The following is a 27360-nucleotide window of genomic DNA, read 5'->3' on the forward strand; positions in this document are numbered from 1 at the left end:
CGCCTCCCTGCGCCCGCTCGCCAGCAGAGGCTGCTGCCAGCCCGCGCCTGGCGGCGGGGCCGCGGGCGGGGCCGCGGGGCGGGGCCGGGGGCGGGGCTCCGCCGGCCCCGCCCGCGCAGCGGCGGTGGCCGCGCAGGCGGAGGGGCGGCTTCGCTCGCTGCCGGGGGGCTGCGGGCGCGCCCGCGGTGCATGGGCGAGCACACGCGCAAAAATCGATCCACGCCGTTTCGGAGGCGAACGTTGCCTGCTGCGAAAAAGCTCTCGGGGACAAAAAAAAAACCCCAGCAACAACAAACCCGAAACCCAGTGAAATGTGGCTTGTAAAGCAAGCTATTGAGTTAATTTTAGGACCTCGGAGCGGTTTTCTCCTGCGTAAATTTTACATCCGTTCCGTCTGTGCTCTCTGCAGCAGTGTTTGGTCTCAAGCAAAATCTTTAAGCTGTCGGCTTGTTTCATATATGCAAGTGTGCAATAACTCAAGGGACTCGAAGTCAGACGTGTGTAAATCTCTCTGAAGAGCAGGGGAGCTGTGCAGGGAACCGAGAGTTTGCAAGATCGAGATTAAAAGGCAATGAATTAATGTGTTTCTGCCATGGGGCATTAAAAACGCTGCATACATTAACAGGGATCCCAATATTTTTGTGATAGCTTGCTGCTCTTTGAAAAAACAGAGCATCAGAGGTGTCAGTGTTCATTTTGTATAGACAAACAAGAGCTCTGGGTTTTTTTTGTTTTGTTTTGTTCCCCCCCCCGGGATTGTATGGAGTTTAATCGGCAAGATTTAGATCCTGGGCTTGCTTTCTCAGCATCGTAGTAAATCATTCCTAAATCTTAAGGAGACGCTCCGCAATTTCTGCTGACTATCAGTGTAAGGCTTCACATCCAACAACACTGATTTATTGAAGTATAAGTCTCGTGCCTTTTGAAAACATACCATCTGCTTAAATTGTGTTTATCGTATGGAAGAAGCCTGTGTTTTACTGGTGAATTAGAAAAAAATGATAGCCTGACTTACTTTTAAAGTGACACCTGTTAGGAATAATTTGTTAATTGCTACTTTGAGGCTGATTCTTGTGTTCTTCAAATGAATAGGTTTAGTTAATATCACATGCTAGTTTACTGAATAGCTGCACACTCTAAAGCAACAATAATAACTTGTAATTACCTGTTGCAGTTACTCCAGTCTGCTTGCAGGGTTCAGCTCTGTAGAAGAGGGAGGGAGAAATATGTGAAATAGAGAGGAGGTCATATTCTTCACCAGTGTAAAGTCACGTTACTCACTCATGTCAAGAGATTGTAGTTTGTAAATCCACCACCCACTTGCTCCGTGTTGGAAGCTTTTCTCTGAAGGACCTCCAGCGAGGTACAGTCCTGGCTTCCTGCAAAGAGGGCTCACCGGTGTCAGCCTACAACTGCAGTGCTGGCGTTTGCATTACTGCTGTTCTGAAGCATGTAGCATCTACATTTTAGTCTAATTACAATCCTAACAGCTGGCCCATGCTGAAAATGATGGAAAATTTTTCCTAGTGAGACAAGGGGAGTTTAATTTTTTTAGTGAAGTACTTCTGCATATTTTATTACTACGCCCAGTTTGAACATGGAATATGTATCTGACATTGTAGCAGATTATGCATATGCATGTATGTACTTTTGGTAATGTTATTTACTCAGTATACATGGAAATTTGTTAGCTCTGAATGCGAGACTTCACAGTGAAGCTGGGCACATGATTGAAAATTGAAGGTACTGTGTACTGCATACACCACTCTCACTGTGGTCAGCTGGGGCTGTAAGCGCTCAGTTGGTGAAAGGTATTGGCTTTGGACCTATGTACGGCTGCTGTAGGCCAGATTTCTGTCTATGAAAAACTTTATGCAATTGTAGTGAGTGCTTTTATAGGTGACTATTTAGTTGTTCTGCATAGTTTTCTTTTCACGGCATGTACTACCGTACACACCAGTAACACAGGCACTGCGTAGTGATACCTCCCAGTAGAGTGCAGGACCCTTAAAATGACACATGTAAGAAACTTTATGTTCTAGCAATGCACAAGAAAAGGTATAATTAGCAATTTTACTATAGGAAATAGATTTGTTTACATACAAAAGTATGTAAACAAATGAGTACCAACAAGTACAGTATGTAAACAAGTACATAGAGTACAATACGTGCAGGAGAGCAACAGTTGCAGTATTTGTCATTGATTTCCCAGTTACTAGTCGGTCTATGATGGTAACACATTTGGCCACAACAAGGACAACTGTGAGAGAAAACCTCTTGTTTTATAGCTCTCCCCTTTAATACAAAACATACTTCTGGGAAACAGGAAAGAGGCTCCTGCTGTGAAGGGGCAGTGGCCACTACAGAGCATGTGGGTATTTCATGTACAATATTCTGGGCATTAACGTGAGTGGACACAGTGTTGCTAAGAGAAGCTACTTTTAGTGAGAATAACTATTTACAGGAGTCCTGCAGCTTTGGCTGTCATTAAATCCAGGTGCACATAAAATGTATGCATGAGCTGTAGTCACTTGGGTGATCTCACAGGTGGGTTTGGGGTTTTTTTTTGTTTATCTGGGGAGGCTGGGTTGTTGCTTACTTATGACTGGTGACCAGGCACCCATTCACGCCTTGGGATTGAACTGCTGGGATTGCTCTAGTCCATCTTAGCTGCTAGATCCTTCTCAATTTGACATACTCTTTCTTTTTTTTTTTTTTTTTTTTTAAAATGTATCTGCTAGGCAATACTAACAGAAGTCTTTGGGTGGCTAGCTTTGTTCCTGGGCTTCCCTGTTTAAGTTTTTGCTCTGGCTGCTCCTCAGTGCCTTAAAGCTGGTATCTCACAGCCGCCTTTGCCTATTTTCACTCTCCGGGCTTTAACTTCCAGGCTCCCCGCCATCCCCCACCCCCTGTGCATTGCTGGATATTAACTAAGTGCAAGCATCACATTGCTGATGCATATCAAATCTGGAACGATGGTCAAATACTCTACCCACTTGTGTCTGGGTGTTTCTTGGAGGTTTTGGATTTCTTAGGATTTAGCATTGAGTCCCCATGTCCAAAGCAGGAAGTCATATTGCTTTTCCATTTCAGCTTACCAGTTTTCAGCCTCCTACTCCACTTGTGTTTGCGAATAACTGAAACCAGTTCTTACAGTCCCAAAATGCCTCTTCCTTAACATCTTCTTCTACAATAAGAGCAACACTAAGACATGAGTCTCTTCTCGTGTCTGGTCCAATTTACAGTAGGCAAGGCTGGTGCCCTTGGTGTTTCTATTTGGTAACCAATAGATGTGGCAATGTGCCAGACCTACTTTTATCACCATAAACAAAGATGCCCGGGATGTATCTTGGTAGCATTGCCTCAGCTGGTGCTAATGGGTTTTGAACTCTTTGCTATGCCTTTTTTCTCAGCATTTTTGAATTGGTGTATATCCTCTGATTTTTTTTTATTTCTCTTTTTTGCTAAGGCAGCTGATCGAGTCTTTACTAGTTTCTACAAGTACAGTGCCTTTTTGCAGGGTTGCTGGATTCAGCAGCTTTCCTAAAGCATAAAAACCTCTGCATTTTAGCTTGTTTTTCCTTGGCTCTACCTTGTTTTCTAGGTGCTCTTGTCTTTGAAACTTAACCTATGTGTTCAGCCAGAGCACTGCGTGACCCACAGTGACTATTCATCCTCAGGATATTAAATGAAGGAGTTGTGGTGTTGTATTGCATTCAAATCAGTGTCTTGCTCTGCCCCGTTGCCCAGCGGTGGGTGGTACTCCTGTGAGTCATCTACTATAAATGCCAAATGATAGCATCTTTTGCTTCATGATGTTCTTACTGGCAGCACCGTGCATAACCAGCACTTGGTCACATTTCTCCCATCTAATATTGCTGCTCATCACAACTGCAGTGATCGTGTTGCAGCTGGCTCCACAACCCAGCTGGAATATAGCTAGTTGTTTAATCTAGTGGCACAGTTGCAGATATAGCTGATAGTTTTCTTGTATAGTATTTGTACAGAGACAGTCTTTGCTTAAGTTACGTGTCATATATTCTCCTCTTATAGGGAATTTTTCTGTCCTCAATCACTGCCCATGCAACTACATGAACTACTCACTTGACCCCCTCCCTGGGATTACTGCGGCATTAGTATATAAAGCAGTTCTGTTTCCCACAGTTGTCCATAGTCTGTGCATTTTTTTTTTCATTCAGCCTTTCCTGATGCTTTCCAGATCCTGTGCATGGGATCAGTGTGCCAGCAATCTCAGTTAGTCTGTCTTTGTTCTGCCCTCTAAATTCTTCAAACGTGTCTCTACGTACTTAATCTTCACTAGAACTTGTCATTGTTTTGATCCTTTCCCTGTGTAATTCAGCTGCCTGTGTTGTTTGCAGATATTTACCTTGTGTTAAATTTGTTTCCTTCTATTGATCGTTCTACAAATGCTCTTGCCCTAAATAATGATTTTTGTCTCTCTAAACTTGAAGTGGATGGCCACATTCTTCGTTCTCTAATGCAAACATCTATTCCTTCTTAATGTCTCATGTCATCAAGTTGAATCTATTTTCTACAGTAACATTTTATTTGAGGTCACAGAACTCACTGTACACAATTTATGATTTTATCCAATATTTCCAGCACTTTAAACATAATCTTCTCATTCACTTTTTTGTCTATTTCTTCCCTATACTCTTCACTGTTTGGCTGGGAGAACGATGGGACAATGAAGTAGTAAAGCTTTTAAAAACTCATAAATATTTAGATCTTGCTCCTATGACTGTGCAGTGCATTTTGTCTGAAAATTTAACTTTTTTGCTAGTCTGAATCCCTTCATGTTGCCAGTACTCTCTGTTTCTAAAAGCTGCATGTGTCTTTGTTTTAAACTCTCTGCTTTGCAAATATCCCACTAGGCTGGTTACTGCCATGTTTTCAGTATGTTGGGTGCCCGTTATTGATGCTAGAGGATTCTGTTTCTAAAGTGAAACGTTTAAAAAATAAAAAATAGCCTGCTACTTTTGTCAATGCAAAATGCTACGTAATTCCTCTTTAACCTTCTGAACTTGTGGGCAGTTTTAATAAAGTCAATGGGAATCAACTGCTCTTCATCTCCTGGCCTACAGGTGCATGGGGGTACCCGACGTACTGGGTGTGCCCTGGATGGCCTGGTGCAGGGGTGCTGTGCTGATTTAGCTCAGGGCAGTCCAGGTCTGCATGACCCATGGTGAACCACGCCGATGCAGACCTGGCTGTGGCAGAGCTACTCGGATGTCTTTGGACTATGTTTCCTGGTGCTCTGAGTCCTACAGCGGTAAATTTGATACGGTGCAAACTAGTCTGCATTGGTCTCATGATAATAGCTCAAGCAGGAGCGGCATTTGAACCACCAGCCTGACCTCAGAGCCCTGCCAGGACCTCACAGGTTCTGTGTAGCACCAGGTACAGTGTTTCTCTGTCTGTAGCATAGTTAATCCACTGAATCTGGTTCAACCACCCATGGATAATTGAGAGCGCTTGTGCGTGGTGAAACTTAAGCATGCAGTCGAGCGCTTTGATGAATCGAGGCACTAATGATTACCCAAGGTGCAAACCAGTGGGGAACTGGAACCAGGATTCCTGGGACTTCAGCAGGAACACGGAGAAAACAAAGCAAGTAACCAGCTTTAAAGCTGATTTACAGAAGCAGGTGTGCTAATCCTGCAACCCCCTTACTCATGTAGTTAGCTTGGGAAGACCAAAAATACTGATACTACTCCTGTCTTCTCTGCAAACTTGTCCATCCTTAAATTTTTAGCCTTGAAGCCTGTCTCGCTTTTATCTCTTCTGAACGCAAGACTTCATGGCCCATCATCTCTTGTTTTAATTTGTTCTGATACTGATGCCGTCTCTCCCCGGAGGTCCCTTTGCTCATGTGCCCTGTTGGTAGAACAGAGAAAATACCACCTCTGTACTTACTGATTTTGAAAGCTTATTTATGCTAAGCTCTTTGCAACTGAGAAGTGCTTACTATTGTTATTACAGCATTATTTTACTGTGGATCTCCTAAAAGTTTTTAACTTTTCCAAATTATTTCCAAACTTGCATTTCTCCTGCATTTGCCAAATCTTGAGACTCATTCCAGATTCAGAGCCAATAATATTATCGCCATTAGTCAGAACTTGCTTGGAAAGGGGATTTCTTCCATATTGGCCTACACTCTGTCATGGCATTGAACGCTTGGAAGGTCTTGGCCCCTTTTCTGAGCACCGTTTCAAACACATTCATGCGCAGGGAGGAAAAGTAATTGGCTAAAAACAAGTGATCATAGTATCTTTTTTTAAAAGTCATTATGTTAATTTTTCTTGAGGGACTTCTCTTTCTCAGTTATATTGTTCTGTAACTTGATTTTAAAAAAGTAATCTTGGTTCAAAAGCTCTCTCACTGGTTATGAAGGGGTTGGTACTTCACTTACAATGAATTTTTTTTTTTTTTTTTTACACCAGAGGGAAATTAGTATTTTTATAAATTAAAGACAAATGAGGAAAATGCAAATATTCTGTTGTGCTGGAGGGATATATTTCCGGGGAGAAACCAGGCCAGGAGTGGCTTTCAAACTTCTAAATCTGTTTTATGTGGTGTATAAGAGATTGCTGTCATCACCCAGATGCAGGAAATACCAGTGCTGGGCTTAAGGGGGACAAAGTAAACTCGACAATGGACTGAAAAGAAAAATAAACAATCGACCAACCATTTTTATAGCTTGTTTTTTTCTCTAGCTTTAACAGTAACATTCACCTTCATTTACCAGAGTTCTGTGAAACATCTGTATCGAGTCCTAAACTTGCTTGACCTTAGTTTAGGTTCAAGGTTCAATACATTCCATGTGCGTGGATGATTTTACAAATCCACGAGAGCTCTGACTCTATGCAAACCTTTTTCCCTGTCTCAGATTTGGCCTCCTTCTCGCTAAATAAATCCAAGGACAACTTTCTCTCTCTGTCTTTCTTTCTCTGAAGACTGCTGCAGGGGTGCCCTTGGGGCTTGCAGGGTGTTACAGGGCTTAGGCATAGAGAGGGAAAGTTGCCTTAGAGGATGAAGTCAACCTACCATAACAACTGCCCCAGATGGAGTCTTTTATAACTTGAAGAATTGAATTTAAAGGCTTCATTTTCCTAAATCTTCCAAAACAAATGGTTCAGCATTTGTATAATTTTAAAATCTGTACTTCTTATCTCATTTGTAAAATCGGGACAGATCTCTAAATGGCTCTGAGCAAGTCTCAGAGCTGAACAATTTCTTCCCTCCAGCTGCCTAGCTGTATTTCTTCCCAGGGCTCCTGCGGGTTACTTTAAAACTACATAACAAATAGTTGCATGTATAGGGTACAAAATTTGGGTCTTAAAGAACCTGGTGGCAGCCAAACCACAAGGTTGGAAACAGAAATTAAGTGCTACGGATTTGTTACAGCTTCCCAACACAAGTTATATTGATAACATTATAATTTAAATCTATTTAAAAGTAACTTCTGTATGCAGTAGCATACAAACTCAATCGATACCTAAAGTGATATCTTTTACAGCTATTATTTGAATACAGATGGATTTTGGGGAAAGAAGGATGAGAAAACACACCTTTTTTTCAGTGGCTTAGTCTCTGTGCTGAATTGTCCCCATAGCATGAGATACCCCACCCTGCTCGGGGTCCTGCATCACAGTTGGTTTCCACCTAAGGGAGGTCTGCACGTACTCAGCTGGAGAGCTGTTCTTACATGATCAGGCAGGTCATCGTATGCAGGGCGAAGCACTCCTTTCCCCTGGGATGGTGTGGGATATTTCCTCTTGCTAATTCCAGCTGGTCCTGGAGGCAGGAGGTGCCACGTGAATGAAGTGTGGAGATTGGAGCCAGCCTTCTGCTCTGGTGGCAGCAAAACACAATCTACTTGCAAAAAAAAAAAAAAAAAGGGGGATGCATCTTGGACACTTTCTTAACCTATCACTTTCTCTCTAATTTCTGCCTTAAGAATATGAATAGCAACAGTGTCATGTGGGTTTTTTTTTCAGTGTGCTGCCATCCATAGGTTTAAAGGCACTGTACAGGCAGGCAGCCAGCATTATCCTAGCTCAGACAGCTGTGGTAACTTTGGGTGTGGAGGAATGGGTTTTTCTGACCACATACAGGCATCTACATGATGTCTGAGCTAATCCTCCAGGCTTCTTTCAGAGTCGGTAGAGGGAAATTTGCAATTCTAGCTGATTCCTCTCTTCCCGATATGGATGTCCATGTCAAGTGGATAGTGCTCATGTGCCTATCTCTCCATTGATTATGGAGGAAGTCTGGGATGATTGACTGAGATGGAGATGCTGAGGATGCTTAAAGTCAGGTTGATTATGTGTGCGTCATACAAAACAGAAACCTTTCAGATTAGCGTGGGTGGGCAGATTTCTATCTGGAAGCAGTATGTGTATACACATCAGCACAGTTTTGTGTATGGATTAGTTAGCCGCACTGAAAGACACGGCCGATTAGCTCAAGAGCAATGTTGTGCTGATATTCCACGATGTGAGCTAGTTATCTCTGCCCAGCTCTGCACTGTGCCGTGTAAACAGGCACATTCCGTCAGAATCAGCTCAGGTATTTTGTGTGGCAGAGCAGAGCTGTACCATTAGCCCAGGCATAACTTTTTGAGGCAACAGACTTATAAGTTAGTTTGTGATTTTACATACCTATAAGCATGTTGTTAAATTGAAGGCTTTGCTCTCCAGAGGGCAGGAGTTTTCTTGAAGAAGCATGTAAGAAGCACTTATCCCTGAGTGGAAAATGCTTCCTTGCAGGCTGGCAGGAGACAATTCTCCTTCTGTAATGATTTTGATGTCATGAGATGCAGGCCTTATTTATCAACACACCGCTGCGAAACTATAGATCCCTCCCTTTCATGCCCCCACAATCAGTTCCATTTTTGCCTTGAAGTAAATAAACTTTTAAAACAACTAGGGTTTATGGAAGAGGGTTCATGAAGCTGTGATAAAGCACTTGAGGCTGTAACTTACACTTGTTTCTGAGGCTTCACTTTTATTGCTTTAAAAATTTCTCATATGATCTCATTTTAGAATTGGGCACTTCAAAGGTTGTTCAATCCATGTTTCTTCAAGGCTGCCTATGCAGCCCTATAATTTTTTCCCGTGTTCTGTTCTTTTTTTTTTTTTTTTCCTTCTCCTTTCATCCTTATTAACTGGAAAACACCAAAGGGATTTTCACACACCAAAATGAGTAGTCTTGCAATATTCTAGCCATGCTTTTTTAAAAGTTACTGTAAAATCACAGTCCATGGTGGATATGCGTTTTCACATTCATGGTCTATCACCAAGTACCTGAACTAGTCTTGCTATACAGGCTTGCTTACTGGTGATCTGCAGGCAGAACTGTTCTGGTAAAGCCCTTCAAAAGGGATTTGATTTAAATTAGAAATAATTGGTTTACCAACTATGATTTATCACACAATTAAAGCCTTCCATCAAAAAGCACAAGTTATACAAGCTTTGTGAAAATGGATGAAGGAAAGAAGGGATTTTTTGCCAGCATATATGTAGTGTGATTTTCTTTGCTTCCTCCCCATCCCCCAAATATAGAGTCATATCCAGTAGTGAAATGGGCTTGACCTCTCTAACACATCTTGAAATGGCGATCTTCACCGCTATGAGGTTTCACTCCTTGAGTCGCAGGACTGTGTTCTCTGTCTGAAAGTTGTGATGGGCTTACTAATGTTGCCCTGTCAACTCCTGCAAAATGGATTTTGTTGTCAGTTGTGTCATGTGCGTGAACAAAAGAGCTGATCTAGAATGATAAAATTGCCTAGAGACTGCATTGAGGATGAAACCCAAATATTTCCATAATTCTTCCCCAAACTCTGTCACACAAACATTCTCCCTAAAATATATTTTTCACTGTGGTTTCAGTTTCTTTTCCCTTTTCTTTTTCAGTAGGAAAAGAGGAGAATGGGAATGAGTTTGCCAGAGAAGGCCGTTAAGAAAAGAAGATAGAAAGAACTTGCTTGAAAAAATGAAGTACATTCCTAAAGTTTCTTGTTAGTGTGAAGGACCACAATGACTGAAATTTTTTCTTTTCCTTTGCTCTGATACTTACCTACCAAAGTGATTCATTTGCTCCCTTATACACCTAAGATTGAAATCTATGAAGGGAAATGTAGAGTCTACTTAAAGAGCTAAGCATTGGTGCTAGAAGCAAGAACATGTGCATACTCCTCACAAAGAATTAATTTAAAGGAAATATGCTTTCGATGTATTTATCTCTGCTCTTCTATATTTGTTACTGCCGAGGTAATGCTCAGTGAATTTTTTTCCAGGTTAACTTCAAATAGAAGATACAGCCTGTATCTCAACATACCTTTTTTTGTTATTCGTGAAGTGACACCAGGAGAGATCTTTGTATTTTAGATTGGTTAGTTAGCCCAGATGTTCTCTCCTGAGTAGGGATATTTTGCTGCTTTTTTTGTTACCATTGCCTACATAAAAGAGCTAACTTCTTAGGTCTACAGCCAAGACAATACCAAAGGTGTTGGTGTAGCATCAAAGTGCCTTGGAGAAGGACCTCATTTTGTTAAACACCATAACAACAAAAAATTCACAAGACACTGTGTACTAGAGCCACATGCATGCTATGAAGTAATACGAAAATGCATGAAATAAAAAGTTGTTTATGTAAATGCCAAATGAACGGTCCAAGGTCGGAGGCTTCTTCACGTGAGACCAAGATAGTATGTAAGAAAGGAGAACACGAGGGGAGAAGGAGGGAAGTGTAGCACAGGATTCTGCTAGAGGAGGTGGATGGTAGTCCTTGGAAGGGGATTCATGGTAATGCCATTTGTTCTTGATGCTCTCCAAAAATTTTATATTCTGCAGAATTATGCAAAGAATCGTATTATTTGGATGATCCAGCCAAAATGGGTGTTAAGCATTTTCTTTGTCTGTTTTGACAGGAGAAGATAGTAGAACCTATTTATAATTGCCACTAACTGTCCTGAAAGAAAATCAAATGGTATTAATATTCAAAAAGCTATTTGTGGCATTGATAAATGCAAAAGCATTAGTCAGTATCCAAAACTGTTCATATAAATAGCTCGCTCTGTGAAGAAAACCTAGCCTTACCTGTAAAAATATTGGATAGTATGTGATGCAACATTATGACATCTAGAGTATATAGACCTAATGGCCTTCATATGGCTAGCATATACTTGGAAAGAAGTATCCTACCGTAATAGGCTTTCTGAGAACTCCTGACCCTCCTCAGGTGCCTGATCGGAGACAGACAGTGCACCGAGAGGGTCTGTCAAGCGCTTAGGATGAAAGTGTCTTTCAAAAAGTGCTCTGCAGTTCCAGACACTGAAGTCCGCACTTGTAATCCCTTTATTGGATGCAGTCACTGATATTACTAACCTGTAAAATCTGCTTTCACGGGAATTCTGCCACCTCAATTACACCTTTGTTTTGTGATTATGTTCCCTCTATAGCATAGGTAGCATATAGATTACAATAACGTTAGTGATTTGTGATTCTGTATGCAAAGATCATGGCGCCTTTTTTTTTTTTTTTTTTTTTTTTGTGTGTGTAGTGGGTTATAGTATCTATACTGTTAGGGAATGTTAATGCTTACATTCTGATTACTTTCAAAATAAGGGTATTTTTTCACTTTTTGTCCTGGTACAAATCTCAGTGATCTTCTGTTCCTACAATGGGAGGACAAAGGAATTATGTATTCATATGCTTGCTAGACCATAAAAACAGCCTATATATGAAATCCTCTTTTTTAGAAACTGAGGCAATTATACATTGAGATAGCTTTTTAGTTTTTTTAAATTCTATTTTAACTTCTCATACAAAGAATTCGTTATTTATAACTCTCTGCACCCTAGTTCAAAATGAGATAAATTATGTTAATTAAAAATGCAAAAAGCCAGATCAATCTATGCAGTCCAGTCCCAAAATAATGATCTTGTAGTTAAGCAGTACATTGTAACTATAAATTTATATGTATTTATTTGCTGGCTTTGCCACCAACTTTGCATGACTTGGGATGGATCATGTAAGCTAGGATTTTTCAGGTGAAACTACAGATATAAGATACTTAAAGGTCCTTGCAGTTAATTATGATTTTGGGCATCGTTAAGCTCTGTTGAAAAAAGAAAAAAATCAGTCTTTACATGTGTGTTCTTTAGCGTATTGTCTATAATTTTGGTACAGTTTTATGTCTTCATGTCAGAGAGAATACTGAGAGAAGAATGAACAAAATAATGTGTATATGTCTGACTTTTCCTTATTTACTTACTTTTTAAGATAAATATTCCCTAAAGGGATATGATTTGAAGAGGGTGTGTGCAGCATGAGTTGAAAATGAAGCCTTTTAAAGTATTCCTGATTGGACACCTAAGAACTGGAGGCGCTCAGTATCACTACTTGCTCTTGAAAATCTCAGCCAAGATTTTCTCATTTTTCCCAGAAGAGCTATGGCCAGGATGGCTGAGGTTTGAAAGCTGTGTATTTACATAAGCGCAAGTTACAAATCTGTGGTTTTTAGAGATGTTTGAATTTCACCGCTTTACATTTGCAGCATGTTATAAGTTGCTGTGAGTTGTTCGCAGATTGTGAATGTACAGCCTATGGAGAATTACTCCTTACTTTGCCTCCTTCTTTTTAGGAAAAGTAATATTTTTTTTCATATGTGTCAATTCTTAATATTCTTGTTTGTAGTTATGGATTGGTCACTGCCAGAAATTTGTGGCTAGTCACTGGCTGGGAATTGTTTCATTTTGATGTACTGCTTCCTTAACGGAGGCAATAATCCATCAGCCAGAAAGGCTGAATTTTTTCATGTGATACAGCGGTCTTCTGAGAAGAGTTCTGGAGACTTTTGTATTGCTGAGAGGTACTTGCAGCCCATTAGGAGGGAAAGAAGTGTCCCTTTGCACACTCCCGCCGACCCCACAGATTTGCACGCACGTGCATGCAGGTATGCAGGCTCACTCCTGCAGCACAGAGCTCTCCTCAGCTTCTGCCGAGCAGGTGTCTCTGCTGTCTATCTGCTCCCGGGAGGGTTTTCTATAGCTTGCATGTGCATTTGCCTGATGTTGGGTGCTGTTTCAATTGATTCTGGAAAGCAGACTCATCCCCCTGCTCAACCACTGGTAGCAGTTTGCTTTGCGACAGCTCTGTCGGTCGAGAGCAGAGTGGCAACCCACCTCAGGTGTCCCCTGCTTGTCAACTGGCAGCGGAGCATTTATGTCCCTTTACCTCCGCATCCCAAGTCTCGTTCCTTGAGGTAAGGCTTGAGGTCTGTTTAAATGGAAGTAGACAAGCTGTACCTGCCTGCGTTTGCTGCAGAGCCCCGGGTCCAACCCTAGGCGGCTTTGGCATGGGGGTGCTCCCAAGGGACCAGCACCTGAGCAGCCTCCCCATAAGTAAGTGCCTTGGGCTGTATAACCCTCCAACAGAGACCACCAGGGAAGCCATATGTCAGGCACCGCGGGAGCTGGGGGCTCCCTGGGGGCTCCTGGGGTGTCAGGGCAGGACCCATCCCACGTCCCCAGCCAGGGAGCAGGGCAGCCAGGGCAGCCCCAGCCCCGGGCATCGGCACCTCCCTGCCTGTCCTGGGGCTCCGCTGAGGTGCTGATGTTTGGACTGCTGTTCTGGGGTATGGAGAGGGAGGCAGGCTTGCGTTTGTCTCTCGCGTGCGTCAAATGCATTTGTAGGGTGTCGTTTGTTAGTGCTGGGGGCTGGAGGGAGCCGAGTACCTCTGGGGCACTCCCGCCTTCCCCTCCCCGCAGGGAAGATGGGGATCACCGCTTTTGTGCTCGGAGCAGGCACGTATTTGTACAACAGTCTTTGAAGGCCTGTGTTGGATTCTCATCAAAGTTAGCCCGTCTCTTGGGTCCAGTCCTGTAATGGTCGAGAAGCTTGACCCGAGGGTTGCGGACGCATCCAGGGCAGAGGGAGACGCCAGAGCCGAGCTGGGGGGTCTGCGGCAGGGCGGGGGGAGCAGCGCAAAATGGTTGGGTTCTTTGTTTTGTTCTGCGTGTCTGCCAAGCAGTTTGTGGGCCGTCCTGTGCACTTTCCAAGTCAGATACCAGAATTGCCAGGGCAGACGGTCCTCAGCCTTCGCTCCGATGCGAGCTGGAAGGAGTGCTTCGGTGTTGCGGGGGACTCTGTGCCGCTGGCCTGTGTAATGGTGGGAGAGGAGGGGGCTTCGGCTCTGAGCCTGGCTGCCCCCCGCATCACTTGCTTCTCCTGGCATTTTTGGCTCCAGGCCTCAGTAGTGGCTTCTGATTTAGGAGCCCTGGGGAGGGCTCTGCCTGCAGCAGGGCATCATTTGTCAGTGGTACCTGCACGGGATGTGTCCCGTGATTACTGATGTCGCTTCAGGTACTCCAGGAGACTGAGGCTAACATACCTGCCCCCCCAAAGGCTTTCATTAACTTTTGTGAATTGTTCTTCTGGTCCATAGTTTTAATTGTTTTGATAAGATGAAAGCCTCCAGTCTGACAAAAAGTCTCCAGAAGGAGCTGGTTGTAATGTATAAGTGGGCCACCAAAATAAAGAAACTCTTGGTTTAGTATCTGCAGCTTCTCTAAGTGTATCTTTTTTTCTGAGTTACTAGTTAGTTCAAGCAAAGCCTTGCTTACTGCTTTACTTGCATACTGCCCTTTTAAAGTCCAATTGTGCTGTGCTATATTCAGTGCAAATAGTAAGGATTATTTGGAAACAGCTTTTTAGCCTGGTTCCAAAACTCAAACCCTCTTATTTTAATGAAGGTATTTCAACAGTAGGATGACTCCATCTTTGTATTCCTAAAAAACATATGGATAAGCCTAAATCCAAATGAAACTCACACCAAATAGGTCGTTAACCTGCTGTTAGTAGAACTTGTTATATGATGATGAGAAAGTAGGTGCCTAAAGGTAAGGTGTATGTATTGGAGATTGCCAGTAGCTTTGCACATACAAAGTTTAAAGTGCTGCAAATCAGCCTGCCCTTGATTTGTCAGGGCTGAAAAGAACAGTTTTTAATGTCTAAGACTTTCTAATGCTGAGTACTGCCTGAGGGGACGTGCAGGCTGCCAGTGTTCTCAGCAGAGATTTGTTACCCCGGAGGATTTTATCTTATACTAAGAACAGTGAAGGTTGAAGGTTTGATTCAGGGTTTTTTGGTCATTTTGAAGAAAGAGAAGTTCCCAATAAAAAAAAAAATCTTTAAAAATTGTAATTAAAAATTGGTGAAAGTTAATAATTAATGGCTTGTAGCTAAGTTATTAATGGCCTCATTTTTCTATGTAATGAAAGTCTTAAGCTGTCTTGTATGTTAACTATAAAACAAAAAAAAGTAAAAAGCGAGATTGGCCTTAATTTAAAATTATTTTAAATATACAGAATTGCAGAGTCGTTTCCATAAAATGTATAAAGTTGGTTTGCAGAGTTCTGGTTTAGTGATTACTTTATATAATAAACCAGAAGGAAAATTTGGGCTGGCAGAATTTTCAAAGCTTGTGTTAAAGCCCCTAACTGCTTCTGGTATGAAAGTCAGCTAAGCAGCCTTGTGTTGTTGTTTCCCCCAGGATATCTTTTATGCTCTCTTTTTTTTTCTTCCTTTGCTTTGGAAATCCAAGTGTTTATTTGCATGCAAGGTAGGTGAATACTTTTATCTATTTGTGTATCATAAACCAAAGCAATTAGCATACTGCAGTTACAGTACACTTAAAAAACAAAACAACCCTTCAAAACCTTTCGTCAATATTATTCCTGGAGGGAAAACTCTTAATTAAATTGTATGCAAACTACGACAATAGGCAAAGTGGTTTGGTGTTTAATAATAACTGTTGGGGGTGGGGGGAAGAGTGAAAAAAGTAAGTGTAGCAGAGAGCTTTGCATGCCATTAACCCAAGGATAGAAATGAGGTCAGCCTTTGAAAGGACGGACAACACACTTATCTGCCAACATTGGAAAGTCCCAAAAGATTAGCTTATTTGCCAGATGTTACTGGGAGTTCATCATTGACACCCTCTGCTTCATGGGCTTCATCTCTCGCCACAGTTGCAGTTGCCTTTTCTGCCCTTTGCAGGCTTCCTGGAGATCTTCTCCAGTGCATAACGCTTGATTTTTTTTCCTTGAAGTAGTTTTTTTTTTGTTTCACAGCAATAGACATGATGAAGCATCTTAACTTGTGAAGATGATCTGAAGACTTTTTGTTTTTCTTTCATACACCCATGATAATGGTCTTGGCATAGGAACCACTGACATGAAGCATAGAGACTTCTACTGCTCTGGGAATGGGGCTGTGTTTGTGAAGGGGTTTGTAGAAGACAGAGGACCCACCTCAGTAGTATTAACCTTTAGGAGACAGGTGAAAATTGGGGTAGACCATCTGACATACTAAGCACCTTCTGTTCTTTTTTATCCCTTTGCCTGGAAAATAACTGTAGACACAATTTTAATGGGACTGTTCTTATGTTATTAGCAATTTGGTGGGGCATCAAATATTGCACCATAGTGCTGTTAAGTGTGTAACCTACTAAAAATCAGTAGTGAGAGAGTGGGTGCTATTAGGTCCATGTTAATAATGACTGTAAGAGCCTGGAATGGTGTTCTCTGCATGTATCTTCTCCTTTAAATCTTTCAAGAGTTTGGTAGTAAATATTGATTTCAGCTAATGGTGGTTTTAACTTCTGTATGCATATTCTGTGCCCCAAGGGACTGCGTCCCAAACAGGGAGAAGCTGAGACTTGCTCATAAAGAACAGAGCAAATATGTTTTTGCTTTAAAATGCTAGATCTTAGTGGTAGTCTCTTGAAGCAAGATTCCTGTCACTTGTGTTACTGCAGTTGTTTTGCAGTTCCCCCACCTCCCTTTGTGCAGAACAGTTTGTGAGATGGACAGTGACTTAAGTAAGGGCAGATATTATCACCACGTACATGCATCCAATCAAAGAAGTCTGAGTGTTGAAGCTTTTGGGATAGATAGTGGAGAGTCCTTTTGTAGCAGAGTATTTAAAGCATCTGTTTGAATCCTGCTTTAACGTAGCCCTTCCTCCTTTCTTCCCTTCCTCCTTTCTTCCCTTCCTCCTTTCTTCCCTTCCTCCTTTCTTCCCTTCCTCCTTTCTTCCCTTCCTCCTTTCTTCCCTTCCTCCTTCCCTTTCCCTTCCCTTCCTTCCTCCCAAGACCCTCAAGTCTAACTTAGCCTTCTAACATGAACACTCAAGTTGAATGCCTGATGATACAGAGCAAGGACAGTGTTCATTCATGTTGAGATAAACATGGAATTCTGATGCTGTTTGACTACCCGTAGACACTTGACATTCTCCCTCACATTTGGCATGTTAAGTCCATAGACCCAGGTACTGGTTTTACTTCAGGAGGTCTGGGTTAGCTGTTGAATTTCCAGCACTGAAAAGCTAGCAGAAAAACTGCACGTAGGAAAAATGGAGAAGTGATACAGGTGTTGTTTCTGTCTGCCGGTGTACGAAATGTTCATTGTCAAATAGTGCCTTTTCCTTGCATTGCTTGACTTTGTGGTTATATTGCTACAGCTTGTGCTGCTGCTGTTGCGTGTTCTGTTGAGCAAACCTCTGTGCTGTCAGCAAGGTTACAGTCTGGTCTCTCGCGTCATTTTAGACTTGTAACTAGGGAGAGCAGGTATTAGGGTTGTTCTGCAAATGCCATCAGCGGGGGACAGTTGCAGAGCTACAAGCCTGGGCCGCTTCCAGGTCAGGCTGGCCCTGTTTGGCCAATTGCAGAGTGCAAAATAACCACATTATTCCTCAAAGTGTTTTTCCAGAGTTGAAGTAATAGCCATCTTTCCCTATAAAGATCTGATTTCTCCTATAGAATATTTCTGTGCTGAGATAACTTTCATGAACTGTTTTCAAAAGTGCTGGGGGGTTTTTGGTTGTTTTTTTTTTTTTTTTTAATTCTCTCTCCACCCCTGTTGTCCTATTTCCCTCCTTTTTTTTGTCTTCTATTGCCTGTGCTTAATAACCCCATGGTCTTTTCTGTAAAACAGTAAATCATTTTGCTGTATACCAAGTAAATCCATGATGGGTTTCCTAGACTGAAATAGAGAGCGCAACGAGTGTAATCATTTAAACTAGTGCATTTTCACTGGGCTTGAGATATAGCTCATCTAGAATAGAGGACGAATTGTGCCCTCTACCAAATACTCTTCCCTTGTGTGGATAGCATATAGTGTTGGGCTCTCATGCTGCTGCTACATGGGAAAGAGTAGGTCATCTGCTTTCTATTTTGAGTTTCTTTTTCAGAGGTATCCTTTTACTCCCTTCCTCTTCATCAGCATAGTCCTCAGTGGTTTGCAGTCCTCACTTCCACTTTCTTTCTCTTTTCCATTTCCACAGGTGGCTCCCTTGTCCCCAGACCCTTTGGGGTTCTTCTTCCCCTTATTTCCCCCCTCCTTCAATCCAGAGTTTTACAAACTTTGAAATTTCATAACTTTGCCCCTTCTTTTTTTAGTTATCCCCAGTTCTGCTTGCTCTTTCTTGAGAAGAAAGCAGCTCTGCATAAGCAGAAGAAAGGAGGGAGGCAGCTATTTGGCTTTCCTCGATAACAGAAACAGTGGGTTTTAGCAGCCAAATGCTGAGTGGGGGAGCAAAAACTCTTCTCCCTCCACTGATTTGGAGGTGAATGGGTATACCTGGAAGAGGGAGATGGGACAAAACCTTAGGACTGCTGGGGAGCCTTCCCAGCACTGGATTTTGTTCCGACAGGCAGTGAGCAAACTCTGTGGCTGTGTAAAAAGAACTGAGGTGTTTGGCAGCGTGAAGCAAGCATCTTTTTGGTACTCCATTTGCAAACAATCCTGAAGGATGCCAGTGGCCAGCGACTTCACAGGTGGCAAGGGGCTAATTACTAGCGAGGCAGCCCCCCCCATCCTGTGCCACACAGAGGGGGCTTGCTGCTGGGCAGTAGTGCTGCCTGCCAGCCACGGGGAAAGGACCGAAGGCTGCTTGCTGTTGAGGCAATTCACACATCAACCGCTCTTTGAGAGCACTCGGCTCTGCCTAAAGATTTATGGGGCTCTCTTCTTTTAAAACAAATGAATAAAGGCCCAAGCTGAGTGTTTTTCCACATATAAATGTCAGAAATGCAATCACAAAAACTTCACTGGAGTACCAGTGAGGGCTCGAGCCCCAGCTCAAATGTGTATCATATTAAAGTCCTTCTTGGGGACTCCAGACACAAATTGCTTTCCAGCATCCAGAACCATTTGGAAATGCTTTAATCCTGAAACGAGGGGGTTTCTAATGGAAATGCTGACAGACCCTTCGTTGTAGCAGCCGAAACAGGCAGGGCTGTGATAATGAGCCCTGTATGCGTGCATGTGGAAAGCATGATGGTAGTTTCAGAAAACAACCGCTTCTACTGAACAGCCTATGCTGACAAAAAACACCATGCACCATTTCAGTGCAACGATACTTAAAATTGGCTTTGCTTATGCAAGGACATATTGGGAACAACCCTAGGCATTAACCCTGCATGTACTACACTTCCAAAACCAACAAGTCAATAGCATTTGTAATAACACTGTAATTATCTATAAATAGTGCTGTACTGAATAGCTAAGACTAGCCATTTAAAATGCTGCATACGCTGATGGGATTCTTTAATATTCACCAGTGCAGCATGACCACATCTCCTCTCACTTTTTATACATTGTGGCCATGACCCTAAAAAATAAGTGATGCCTCATTTATTGCTCATGTCTCTGCATACTGCTGCTAACGCTAGTGACTGTGTATTTTGTACTTGTATTGGGAAATCTCAGTGACCTTGGTCACACCAGACTGAAGAAACCTGTCTTGCAAGCATGTGTCCAGGTGATTAATTTCAACAAACAGGTTGCTTATAAAAGTGTAATTACTCACTTGTGCAAATGGCAGGATGGGTGCACTGACCTGTATTAGACACATTGTAGTATACACCTCCCTATCGGTTCTTTTTCACTGTTAATCAGAGGACTGAAAACCTTGCAACATTTAGACAGCTTGAGGTTGAAGGCTGAAATGTCACTTTTAAAAGAGGGTTAAAAAGGTCACGCAGCTGCAAATAATAATAGCCCAATGAAAATCAGATTCTTACTGCAGCCCACTTCAAGAATAACATTGAAACAGGAAACAAGCCTGCTTGATGTTTTTACCAGTATGGCAGTAAGATTACTGCTGAGTTTAAAAAGGGGGAGAGAGAGAGACAGAAAGGAGTGTGCTTTCTTGGTGTTAGATGTTAGAACTATTTTTCTGATTCAGAAAGGATGATCATGGGGCTCTGCAAAATCTTCTTGAGGAGCCTGAGGACGTGGGTTACTTCTCTTTGGATGCTGTTGAGAGAGGATGTAGTTTGTTGCTGTGTTCTGAGGGTGGTTTTATTTTTTTTGTTTGCTTGTTATTTCTGTGTTATGTTCTTGCATTCCTCACTGTGGGCTTCAGTTTTATTAATTATAATTAAAAATGTTTAGAAGTATCTTATGCAGAAATCAAGGAATAGAAGAAAATCCTGGCTTGCTGCAGAACTTACTTGTTTCTCTTCCATGTGACATGGCTTGGAGAAGTCTTTCTATATTTATTCTGTATTTTTGTTTATTTATTTTTCTAATTAGAATACCGTAACTTCTCCTAAGCAGAGTGATATTTCAGTGCTACAGTGTAGCAGATTTCCTCACTTACACATTCTGCCAATAAGGCTCTTTACATGGTCACAATAGGGCAATAAATGCTGACAGATGTTGTTAACATGTCTATTAAAATTCAGCCCCCTTTTCTGCTGCATAATGCACTCATGCCTATTGTTAATAATATCAGAACTAATGCTGACATATCAATATTAGTGCTCGCTTATATTTATAATCCTTGTTTCTTTCTTCAAAGAGGTCACGAAGTTGCAATAAATTAAGCTATTGATAACAGAAGTAAAAAATTCAGGCCCGAGCAATTTTTTAACTTTTCAGTCATTACAGATTTGCGTGATACTCTTCATGTGCATTAATTGTGGCAGTCATATGTAGAACTATGAAAGGTGCACGAGTGTAACTTGAATTTTTAAGATCCCAGAGGTTAATAAGCACCTTAATTTAGATGGAAAGGTTGCTGTGATTTATTTTTATTAGGTGAAGTTGAAATGTTGCCATGGGTTGCATTACTTCCTTCATGTATGCTGAGCCACCTGCACGCACTGTGGAAAAATGAGACGTGGGTTGTGTGGCCCAGCAACACACACAAGCCGTGTGAAGCGAACTGTGTGCCAGAGGCTGTGTACGACTGTCTGTATCCTGAAGTGAAGGATGGGAGATGCACGCCTGCACCTTGAAAACGATGCTATGCAAACTGTGCTGTGCACAACCAAAACACCCCTGTTGCTGAGAGCTCCCATCCTGCTGCAAACTTGGGGTGAGATCCTGCATTGTGCATCCACAGCTCTGGTGGAGTTCAGCAGAAATGGGGGATGCAGGAGGTTCACACTCACAGCCCAGACTTTCAGCTGCTTGTTTCTGGTCAACATTTAAGCATAAAGCTTGAATTACTGCCATAAGATAGCAAAGCACTGGACAGCCTCTCAAAAATTGTAGTCAGTAGGCAGCTTCTTTCACTCATTTACTGTTTTAACAGAGTCAATAGTACTACAGTCTCAACTGTGCTGATAGCATCACATGTAAATACAAATTCTGCATGGTGCAATTTGTCTTTAGGGCATTGTACTATCTGGTGACATATTATATGGGTCAAGTTGTGCTAGACAGTATCCTGGAGGGCACACATGATATAGCTGTTCTGGATTAGTACTTTTTTTTTTTTTTTTTTTAAAGTTTAGTGTCTGCAAAGAGTGATTCTCGTGGGAACCAGCAGTTGTTTGTACGTTTGTGGTAAACAGCTAGACATTGAATCTGACACCTTTTCCAAGTACTGAGAATATAACCCAAGTCCATGTTTTCCTGGAGTCCATCCCGACGCTCAGGATTCTAGTCCTCATTGAGTATGTTATTTTGGTGCTTAGACCATGCTTATCTATTTAGATAACCTTGAGAATCATTTAACTTTTATCAGAGCATGCACTGATGGATTTAGGGACTAAAGCTCAAGCTCAGGGCAGGGAGGGAAGTCTTAGACTTGCAATACTCAGTAAGAAAACAAACCCCAAATAATTCCTGGTAATGTTTTGAATTTCACTTGGACACTTGGGACCAGAATTGTTACTCTCTTGTTTTCTTTAACTCAGTCTCATCCGTTGTTCTGCTATTGAAAATGCAGTTGTCGCTCTCCCCCGAGGAGGGGAGAAAGGGGTAACAGAAACCTTTGGCAGTGCTTCAGTTGCAGGAGTAATTGAGATATCACATAAAGCCTTTCATTATCCACACGTAGCTTTTTTTTTTCTTTTCTTTTTCTTATGCTTTTTCTTTTTCTTTTCTTTTCTTTCTTTCTGTGAAAAGGTCTTCAGGAAAGACAACATCCCAGGGTCACATCCCATAAATAGAGGTGGATTTAAAAATTGAACTTAGCTGGAGGTTTTGTTTTTGCGGGGGTTGGTTTGTTTAGTCAGTTATCTCTCCGCTGCTTGTTTCTTTCAGACAGGATAATGTAATTCAGAGCATTTTTATTGCTTCACCTCTGAAGAGCTTGTCTATGCACAGTCTGGAACTGAAATAACTGAAATTAGAAGTAATTTAACACCTTTAGTTATTTTAGTATAAGCCTTTATGTGAACATACTCTTTTCATTTCTGATTATGAGTATCCTATTTCAGTTTAACGTAGCTGTAAGTTAAATCAAAACAGGATATGAATAATCTTAAAGGAGTGAATTAGGTACAATTTTAGTTATTTCAGTTCTAGCGTTGTGTAGATGGATAGGTTAGTCCTGAGTTAGGGTCTTTCTTGACACCTGATTGTATTTGGTGCAATAAATCACTTGTCTCAGGCCAGATGTTGGTAGAGATGTCCACATCAAGAAAAGCAGTTGATGCTAATTATCAACTTTCGGGGGTAGTGTCCTTGTGGAGGTTAAAGGGCAAATAAAAAGAGAAATTCTTCACTTCTGGATGCTGCTTGTGGGACTCAGTGGAGTCAGGCAAAGGGTGCTTTGCTGACTTTTTTTTCTTTTTTTTTTAAGTCACAAGTAGGAAAATATCCCATCAGGTTAATGCTGTCCACCAGAATAAATTTTAATTAAAAAGTTACTATCCAAAAGTTTGGGTTAATTTTTGAGAACTTAGGGCACTGAAAATAATTGCTTTATGTACAGGTCTAGCTGATGTTCAGGTTAATCGTGTATTTATTGCTTGCAGAGGATGGTAGCAACTCTTCTGAAAATAAAGCCTTTGTAACAAGTGGAAGTGTGGTAAAGATATTCCTCATAATAGGAAGCAATGAATTGTGGTTTTAAAAAGTGACAACAGGGTTGAGTAATTTTAGCACTTGTCCTTCTGCAGATTTTTGTAGTTTTAAAATCAAATTCTCCTTCTCCACCAAGATATTTCTCTTTGCTTTATAAGAAAAGTTACAGAAACACAACTCAGTTATTTGTCTAAGCAGCACTGCAGTGAGGCTGAATTTTAAGGGATTTGAGGCATAATATAAACAGAAGTCATATGCTGTGCTTTAAGGTGCGTCAGCTACTATATTCCAGCTTGTAATGCCAGTTGTACCAACAGGCTCAAAACATTTCCAAAAGGAGTGGCTTATTTATTTTACCCCCTAGAATGCTACTAAAAAATTATTTTTGTTGATGTTGGTCAGGGACACTGCTGTAATATTGACCCAAATTCAGCTGCATTACTGCATTCTGAGGGCAAACGTTTCCTCCTCCAGTTTTATTCGAGACCTGGGAGCTCTTCCCCTGGTGTTAGTTCAAGGTTACAGGACTGGAACTGCTATGGGGAAGCTGCAGTTTTAGGCAAAACTTCACTTCTCGAGCTCCTGAGGATCTAGTTGACCTTTTAAAAGACGGGTATGCACAATCATCTTGTATATATAGAGAGCATGTATGTAATGTATTTAAGTTATTAATATCAAATAGTATGGATTAAGAACTTCAAAAAGTGGGTTCTTTCTCAGAAGTAACCTAGACGTCTGGTTTTAATGTTGTTCAGCAGGAATTGAAGAAGGAAAGGTAAAAACCCTTAATTCAAGATATTTCTGAGAAGACACGGTCTTATCTAATAACAACACTGAACATATGCTTTTTTCTGAGGCAGATTTCTGCTGTGAAAGCTTAATGGTTTTTTTTTCTTCCTTCAAAGTAAATATGTTCTCAGGAAGGAGTAATAAGAACTGAGACTGCAGGGAGCCTGCTGAATATTAGCAAATTTAGTACTCTGAGTATAAAACTTTGTTCTGGTCTGTTTGGGGAGTTTGAAATAAAAGCACAAACCGTGACGATTGTATGTTGCATGTATGTGTGAAGTTTAGAACGTATATATTCATAGGTTCCCTTTCTTTCCCCCTCCCCCTTTTAACATGTAGATTTATGAGGAATCAAAGATGAACTTGGAGCAGGAGAGGCCTTTTGTCTGCAGTGCCCCAGGCTGCTCACAGGTGAGTGGAGTCAGCGGTGATATTAATTGAGTCCTCAGCACTAGCTCTGGCTTGTATAATGCCTCCTGATATATTAACACATGTCTAATAATAATATGTGTTGGGTTGTGTTTTGTTTTTTTTAAGTCCTTCCCCCCCCTCAATTCCCTCCTTACCCCACAACATGTTATTACAAAATATTTAAAGCAAATGCAACAGCCAGTCAAAAGTGAGTTGGTAAAAGTGCTTCTCAAGCTGCTTCTGTGCCTTCCCTCATCCCCAAGCCTAATGTTTCAAGCCAGGTATTGCAATTTCCTTTAGTGGCTAGCAAGAGAGGACACACTAGGCAGGACACCTTCATCTGTCTTCTGCTTAGATGTATGATGGAATATATTATGTTTCCTATTGGATGTGGTAACCCTTCTGATTTTTTTTTTTTTTAATACCTAAATACAATATCTTGTTAGCTTTTTTTTTCCTAAATCTTTGAGACATCTTCCTACTAAATATTCTCTATAGAAAATGCAGCCTGTAGATAAATTCTGCCCCAGGATGTACGTTTGGGGTTCCTGTTGACTGGTGATCTGCCATGTGTCTCTGAAGGTATAATCTGACCTGTAACATTAGATGTTTAATGATCTTAAAAAACCTGAAGTGACAAGGTTTTTACCTGCTGAGATTTTGAATTGGGATTTATGTGTTTTTTCGATGATTTTGCAGTGATGAGGGAAGTTCCACGTGTGGCACTTCCAACCCTAATTTGGTTTGGTGACAAGAGTTTGTGAGTAAAATCTTCAGGCAAGGGCACCTTTTGGGCTTTTGACACAGGCTTCCTGTATGCATCTGTTGTAAGTGACTTAGTTTACCCATTTCCCAGAGTGTTCTTGTCTTAGGGAGGGTAATACTTCCCTGCTTTAACGGTATGTTGGGAGTTTTCAGCTGACTAATATTTTAACAATCCTTTAGGTTCTTCTGGTGGAGCAATGGGTGACTATTACTGGAGTGCAGTTGTTGATTTTGCCAAGAGCTGACATAAGGAGAGGGAGAAGTCTGAGGTCTGGTTAACAACTGGCTGAGCAGCTTGAAACTGGCTGTTTCATTGAGTGGGAGCCTTTCTACAGGTGTCAGAGTGCATCTTTTAGATTGTCCCTCTGATCGAGGATTTGTCACTTCAGACCTCCACATGCAGAGTTAAACTTCCACCATTCTGTCACAGAGGTAGAATAAAAGTATCTGAGTTTTATAGTCAAATTTTATTTACCTTTTTGTTGAATCTTAAACCCAACTTCCACTCAAATCAGTGGACTTGAGTGTTTTCATGTCAGCTATTAATTAATTTCCTCAGTAGGGAAGCTGATCCAAACGAGCTCATTTAGGTGTTCAGAGAGCAGGTTTGGTTGTATGCTGTTACAATTTGGAAAGACAAGCAATGTAGTTGTGACTTCATCTTAGAAAACATTTAATTTCCCATTTCAAACCATGACCTCCGTTTATTGTAAATGAGGACTTGACAAAAGTGCATAGTGTAGCACCACTATCCAGCTAAGCTGTCTGGGGACTGGCTTCTCTATCAGCCAGTGCGGATGCATATTGAGGGCTGAGGGAGTTGACTTTATGCACAAGGAAGAAAGTAGACTTAACAAAAAAGACAGAGAAGTCTGAACTGGAGGAATAGCTTCTCCTTAGTTGCCCCATGCCCTCTTTAAGCTGGCTGATTTCACCCCGAAGACAGAACGTGGCATCCATGAAGGAAAATCCATTTCCACGAGAACAAAACGTGGTTTTTTTCCCTCACAATTTCATTGAGCACGGTCTTTCACATATTGCCTTTGTTCTTAACATAAATTTCTAGTGCTGCATTTCTTCCAGATGAGTAAGCGATGAACCAGGATTTCACAGTGAGGAAAAGGTCTTTGGGTGGTTTTTTTGTTGTTGGGTTGTTTTTTTTTTTTTTTCCAAAGAATTCATTCCCATTATTTATGCTGCTTTGTCTATGGGCTTAGAGAGATTCTCAGGTGTAACATACTGCAACTATTTATACTATAGCCACAAGCAAAGTCACTTAGCCAAGAATATACTCTGTTGAAAGCATTAAGTCACTTTAACTCTGTTGTTGCCAGTTTTTTTTACAGTCTCCTATGTACCTGTTGCTTAAAAAGCTGCCTTTAAAATTTATTCTTTTTTTCCTCAAGCCCTGGTGATACAACTTTTGGCCTTTGCTAGTCCTGAAATAACCCTGTTAAAACTATTGCAGTAGTTTGTAGCAAAGGTCTGTGTATGCACCTTCTGGTGAAGGAAACTTAACAGAACCAGTCCGCTCTTAGAGCCCAAGTGTGCAAGTGCTTGAACATTTATTCAAGCTTGTATCTTGTCTTGTTCAAAAGAAGCTTTGTTGTACAAGTCTGTTATCAGACTGTAAAACAGACTTAGCACACTGATTAGTTTCTTACAAAGCACATCTCTCCACCTTCTCTGCTTGAGAAAGGAAAAGAATTTAATTTAGTATCATAAAGGGTCATAAATAGTTGTTATATACTAAGCACCATTGCATTGCCACTTTGAATCAAGTCAAAGTATCAGAGGTTTCCAAAATTAAAGATGCATTTTGCCTGAATACTTTTGGGTAGGGAAGGGCTGGCTTATTTGATTATTTTTATTGCTGTTCAGCAGATATAGGTTGCAGAAAGACACAAAAGCAGAAAAATCCAGTAAAGTGATTTAAGAGATGCCACATTATTTTGTGTTTGCCGTGGGCTAAGAGCATACACAACAGCAGTTATCGCAGATCCTCAGGCACGTGGTGACTTGTGAGGCTGCGGTAGCTGGAGTGA

At 41.4% G+C, this 27360-nt stretch overlaps 1 protein-coding gene across 7 annotated transcripts in view; it reads left to right on the forward strand.

Moving 5' to 3' along the window:
- CREB5 (cAMP responsive element binding protein 5) overlaps window positions 1-27360 on the forward strand; it is a 260402-nt gene that overhangs the window by 18195 nt on the left and 214847 nt on the right. For 4 of the 7 annotated variants that reach the window (XM_075051482.1, XM_075051470.1, XM_075051489.1 and 1 more), the window contains one exon: window positions 24479-24550. The exons of the other annotated variants lie outside the window; for them this stretch is intronic. In XM_075051482.1, the coding sequence (XP_074907583.1) occupies window positions 24497-24550 (54 nt within the window). In that variant the 5' untranslated portion in view covers window positions 24479-24496. Of the gene's footprint in view, window positions 1-24478; window positions 24551-27360 lie in introns of those variants that run through there. 7 annotated transcript variants of the gene reach the window in all.

The sequence above is a fragment of the Buteo buteo genome, chromosome 2 (genome assembly GCF_964188355.1).
Source record: "Buteo buteo chromosome 2, bButBut1.hap1.1, whole genome shotgun sequence".
In the NCBI taxonomy this organism is placed as follows: Eukaryota; Metazoa; Chordata; class Aves; order Accipitriformes; family Accipitridae; genus Buteo; species Buteo buteo.